The sequence below is a fragment of the Microcaecilia unicolor genome, chromosome 13, assembly GCF_901765095.1.
Source record: "Microcaecilia unicolor chromosome 13, aMicUni1.1, whole genome shotgun sequence".
In the NCBI taxonomy this organism is placed as follows: Eukaryota; Metazoa; Chordata; class Amphibia; order Gymnophiona; family Siphonopidae; genus Microcaecilia; species Microcaecilia unicolor.
Window position 1 is genome coordinate 77,553,230 of NC_044043.1, and position 6,000 is coordinate 77,559,229.

Genomic DNA, 6,000 nt, shown 5'->3' on the forward strand with positions numbered 1-6,000 from the left:
CCAGTTACTGCTGGGTTATCGTGGGAACTTTTACCGCCACCTCGGTGACGGTAAGGGCTTCCCCCCCCCCTCGACCCCTGAAATGGCTGCACGGCAAGTGCTTTACTTGCTGCAAGGCCATTTCCTGCAGGAAGGCGAGACTTCCCTTTTACCAGCTGCGGTGAAAGGGGGCCTCGGCGCACGTGTAAAACACACGCTGACACCAGCGTTGGCCCCCTTTTTGCCACGGCTTGGTAAAAGGGCCCTTAGTGAGTTATGCACGTAAACTCTAATTATTGCCAATTAGTGCTCATTATTGCTTGTTAAGTGCTGTTAAGAATGCATATTGGCTTGTTAAGCCAATTAAATTATGCACGTTGTTAAAGAATACACTTGGATTTCAGTGCGCAATGCTAGGCTGAATATATAGAATGCAGTGATGAGTGCCAGCTGGCTCTCTCACTGGATATTAGTGCTTAGCCAGCTTAAGGCTATTTAACTAGCCAGGAGCTGATAACGCTGAATATCCGGCAGATAAAGCACACCCCAAGATTTTCCAATCCCATTGATAACCAAGCTGCAGTAGGCTCTATGCATGTGCAGCGCGTGCCTCAATGATGATACCGCCAGGCCAGCACACCTTCCTGGCGGTAATTTCAGATTTGGCATGCGCCCATAACACATGAATGAATTATTTATTTATCTCCTCCTACGCATGCCAGTTCCGGCGGTAATCGGCACTTGGCACGCACCGACCGGTCACTGCGGGTGTAGCACCGGTCACTGCGTGTGTAGCGTGTGAGCCTTTACCACTAGATCAATGGGTGGTGTTAAGGGCTCAGGCCGATTTTCGGTGCACGCTGGTTTCATTTTTACCGCAGGCCCTTTTCCTGTCCCATTTTAAAAAAGCCATTTTTTTGTAGATGCAGTAAAAACTGGCCCGGCACGTACCCAATACTCGCACCTTCACTACCGCAGGTCACTTTTTACCACGGCTTAGTAAAAGGACCCCTAAATATATTCATATGGGTAGCGATTTTACCCTTCAAATATTCAGCCATGTAGATTAAGGAAGGGAGGGGAGGAAGGGAAGGAATTTTGAAGGGCTGATATTTACTCAGCCAGAACTTGGTTTTATAGTAGCCCACTGAGATTTTATTGTAATTAAGTGATATATTTCAATTCTCATACAAGAAGTACTGAAAGCACTAGAACAGTCGACGGACTACTTGACGTAAGTGTCATTTGGGGTGGGGTTGGGACAGTATCAGTCGATGGCCTGTCACTAATAGGAACTGAGCGAAGGATACGGTAATTTGTGTTTTGTGTCAACACAAACCATTTGCATGTCACTGTCTTCTGTGTTGTACTAATTCTGCTGAGTGTAATATTAAATGACTTCAAAGGGAAACGCTTTTGTTACAACGTGAGACCACGTTTTTCTTAAAACTTTCACTTTCCCGCTCAGTGAGTTTGAAAACTGGTTTCCAGCCACTTTTAAAAGTGAAGCGGAGAAACATCCTTAATCATGGGAGAAAAGGCTGCTTTGAAACCAGGTTGAAGTGCATTGCACACAAGTTAAAAGAAGGTGGTACTAAGGGAAAATGTCTCCAAAATCATTTCAGACGTTAATGCTTTATTAACCAGGACACACATGCAACACCTGACCAGTCAACAGGAGACTTCTACAGGTCAACCCGACACTGCCTATCACGTTTTGGGAGAGGCAAAAAAAAAACCCCTCAATAGGTCAAATCAGAACACTAATTTGCAACTCAAGAGTTCTCTCTTTCATATTATTCCACAAACCCTAGTTTATCAGCTTCCTTAAACTGCAGTGGTAATGTGATACTAGGCAAGGAAATTCAGTTAATTTACATTTGTTTCACAAAATTTTCCTCATTTTTAAGTGATTTTTTTTTTGTTCACTTTGCACATTTGCTTTAATAGGAAATTTTCAGTGCGCACTAAATTGATTTAAAACGTACTAATGCGGAGTCAATTAGTGAACATTAAATTGTTAGTGTACGCAAAGACAGCAATTCTATAAATTGACGCTTCATAAATTAGTTCCAATTCTATCGCCAAAGCCATTATAGATTATTAGCGCAAAGCTGCATTGTTGTGCCAAAAGTTACTTCTGACAGGTCAATGGCTGGCATAAGTGGGCACACCTAAATGCACCGTGGGACATGCGCAACTGATAGTGTTCTGTAAATTGCATGCATCACTTGGCAACACAATCGTGACACGCCCATACTCCACCATGCGTATGCCCCTGACAGTTGCGCACTAAGGGGTCCTTTTACGAAGTTGCTGCAAAAGGGGGGCCTGCGCTGGTGTTAGTGAACGTTTTTGATGCGCTCCGAGGCCCCCTTTTACTGCAGCGGGTAAAAGGCGAAAGCGGGTTTCTCTTTTCTTAAAGAAATGGCCGTGCAGCAAGCGAACCATTTGCCGCGTGGCCATTTTTTTTTGGGGGGGGGCACTTACCGCCACCCATTGAGGTGGCGGTAAGGGCTCCCGCGCTAACCCGGCAGTAACTGGGCAGCACACGGCACTGCCTGATTACCGCCAGGTACACACCGGCACTACACAAATTGAAATATTTTTGCAGCACCGGAAATGGCGCTCACTGGGAGAGGGAACTGCCGCCGGGTTGCTGTGGTAGCCCAGCGGTACTTCCCTTTTAGTAAATGGTACGACCACGTTGGGCTTACCACCGCATTGTGAAAGGGTCCCTAAGGAACCCTTTTATCAAAGGGTGGTAGGGCTACTATCAGCTTGGCATGTGGTGAATCGACCCTACTGCCAGGCTCGCCCAGGAGCCCAGCGGTAGTTCTGGTTTTCCCGCACGCCATCTCCTGTGCTAGAAGATACTTCTTTATTTTCTGGCGCTAGAAGTGTGCCTGGCTGTAATCGAACAACACTGCCTAATTACCGCCAGGTTACCTCCGGAGCCCTCACTGCCTCCTAAACTGCTACGGGCTGACCGATTAGCACAGATTTGGCAGCGGTGGCAGTAGGGCCTCACATGCAACGGTCAGCACTAATGGGAAAATTAGCACGTGGCCATTAATACTAAATAGAAGGCAGTACATGCTCCAGCAGTATTTTTTAATTACTGCATGGCCATTTTACTGGCCCTTTAGGAAAAAAGCCACTTTTAACGGCGGCAGTAAAAGATGGCCTTAGCACGTGGCAATCCCACGTACTGATGCCACCATGGGCTACCCTTTACTGCCATTTGGTAAAAGAGCCCCTAAGCAATTTAGGCTCCTAGCTTCTGCCTGCCGTTGACCTAGTATAAAAGGACACGCCAATGCTGGCATACGCTTGATTTCTGTAACGGAATCTTGATACCAAAATGCTGTTATAGAATTGGCTAGATTCTACATAATGGGGTCCTTATTCTATAAAGGTTGTGCTCCTAAATTACGAACATACCCTATGCTCCAAAATAGATTATGCTCATAATTTGGGAGCGTAAATTTAGGTGTGTAAATTATGTTCATAAATTAGGAGCATAAATTTTAGGAGTGTAAATTTAGAAGCATAACCTTTATAGAATAAGGCCCATGGCGCCTAAAAAAATCAGCACCAGAAAAAAGCGCTATTCTACAAGCTGCACTTAAAGATAGTCGCGGTTTATAGAATAACGCTTACGCCGAGCTTTAGACTCAGCCATTTGCACCAACTGAAATGTGGTGAAAATGTACATGCTTAAGGGCCTCTTTTACTAAGCCGCACTAGCGATTCCCAACGCAGCAATTGCGCTGCAGTTTCAATGGGCTGCACTGCACTTGCCATGCAGGAATCACTAGCGTGCTTTCGTAAATGAGGCCCTAAATTAGGTGCATGCTCCCTGTATCCTATAACAATTCATGTAAATGCTAGGAATGCCCCCCCCCCCCCATTCCATCCATGACCTGTTTCTGTGCCCCTTTTTCTTTACTCGTGCACAAAATTTAGCCACATAAGTTCCTATTAAGTCTAATTAGTGCCAATAATTGCTTGTTAAAATGCCAATTATTGGTACTAATTAGCTCATTAAATTGCTTGTGCAAATTGGCACACACCCAAATTTGCGCATGTAATTTTTGGTGACTTTTATAGAATTAGGGGGTAAGTGCTTAGCATTGAGGTGCCACTTTATAGAATTCACACACACACACACCCATCTGCTTCCTATGAACCTTTGAGAGCGGAAAGAAACTTGTTAAAAATGTGCCTGGACTTTTTTGGGGTGGGGCCGGAGTTATATGTAAGAAATTTTGTGCAGGAGGCAAGGCTAATAGGATTTCTCGTGCTTTAATGAATTGGCAGGTTGTAAAATATCTGATTTCTTATGGTTTTTCTTCTTGCATCCACTAGGCTTATGCAATGATGTTGTCCCTTTCTGAGAATGCCACTCTTCATGCTTCTTCCCAGAATTCTTTGGATGCCTGGTTGAACATGGCAGGAGCCACTTCAGAGCCAGGGACGTTTAACCCCATCAACCAACTCTGAAGGGTTTGAGAAGGCACAGAGTCAGTTACCTTGAGGAGGCTGGTGCTACCATCACTCTACCAGTACATCCAGTGCGCAGAAGGTGGATAGAGAGCATTAAAGACTCACCACTTGGCTTGGAGCAGGGAATTAAACCTTTCACACGTGACCTATAGCTCCTGAATTTTAAATTCATTACAGTCACTCATCAGTTTGAAACTCTCTAAAAAAAAAAATTCCTTGAAGCAGTCCTAGGGGTTTTTCACCGTCTCTAAGAATGGTGTTGAGCTAGAAGGTACTGTAATTAATGGCAGTGCATTAATAAATTTATGTGCCAGTTTCTCATAGTGGTATAAAATACCAATAAAAAGCATTCAGTTGTAGCAGTGTGTAAACTAAAGACCAAAGACCAGCTGAATCGTTTTGAGTCACTTCACAATTTGGCAAAAAAAAGGAATAGAACCCAAACCAAAAAAAGATATATATCAACGTATCAAAATATAACGTCAGCAGTCAGTGTCGTCACAAATAGAATTTTGAGCAGATCAACTATGTGGGCATTTTGGCATGCAATAGATTTTTTTTTCATAAAATGAAAATTATTGAGCTATTGCTCAGAGAGTTTTCACTGCTTTTTGAAAACTCAAGGACAAGTGCTTTATATTTTGATCTGCCCTAGGCTCACTTCCGCATTAAATTATTGAACTGTCCATGTTGTGGTGTATACAGTATAATTCAGTATAATACACTTAAGCCAGAAAGCTCTTATATATAAGGCATAGAACTGGGAGTTATTAGCAGCTGGATTAGCACTCTGGAACAGGGTTGCCAGGCAGTACCATGTCATCAAGAACGGGCTAGTCCAGTCCAGGCTTTTTACCCCAATTTTAAGAAAATCAGTGGGAAAAAATCAGAGCTATACATCCAAGAATGCAGTGGGGTAAAATTAAAACAGGATTAACCTATTGTTTATGACATAGAAACAACTGGCAACCCTAATGTAGATCCTCAATCTGCTTTAGGATCCTTTGGAGGCCAGATTTTCCAAGCTTTTCTCCAAAGGAGTGGAGGAGTAGCCTAACGGTTAGTGCAGTGGGCTGAGAACCTGGGGAACTAAATTCAGTTCCCGCTGTGGCTCCCCGTGACTCTGGCAAGTCATTTTGGGGTCCTTTTACCAAGCTGCGGGGAAAAGGGCCCTGTGCTAGCGGCGGGGGCCGTTTTTCCCGTGCGCCAGGGCCCTTACGCAGTGCGCAGTGGGTAAAAAGAACCCAGGCACACATGGCCATGCGGTAAGAGAACTCTTCTTTCACATGGCCATGTGACGGGAAGCCCTTACCGCCACCCACCGAGGTTCCAATAAGGGCTCCCGTGCTAATCCGACGGTATCTGGGCAGTGCTCAGTGATGCCCGATTACCGCGGGGTTATCGCCACGCATGCCATTTCCAGGAGGGTCCTTTTTCCTCCAGAAATGGTGCATGCTCGGGGCAGGACTACCGCCAGTGGCCATGTTGGGCCGGCAGTAGTCCTGAAAGAGC

The 6,000-nt window shown here is 44.9% G+C and overlaps 1 protein-coding gene across 3 annotated transcripts in view; it reads left to right on the forward strand.

The window, feature by feature from the left end:
- The window catches only part of PRDM16 (PR/SET domain 16), an 895,576-nt gene extending 890,009 nt beyond the window's left edge, over positions 1-5,567 (forward strand). For 2 of the 3 annotated variants that reach the window (XM_030222585.1, XM_030222587.1), the window contains one exon: positions 4,351-5,567. In XM_030222585.1, the coding sequence (XP_030078445.1) occupies positions 4,351-4,485 (135 nt within the window). In that variant the 3' untranslated portion in view covers positions 4,486-5,567. The remainder of the gene's footprint in view (positions 1-4,350) is intronic. The other variant, XM_030222586.1, reaches the window with a different exon arrangement.
- The last annotated feature ends 433 nt before the right edge of the window (positions 5,568-6,000 follow it).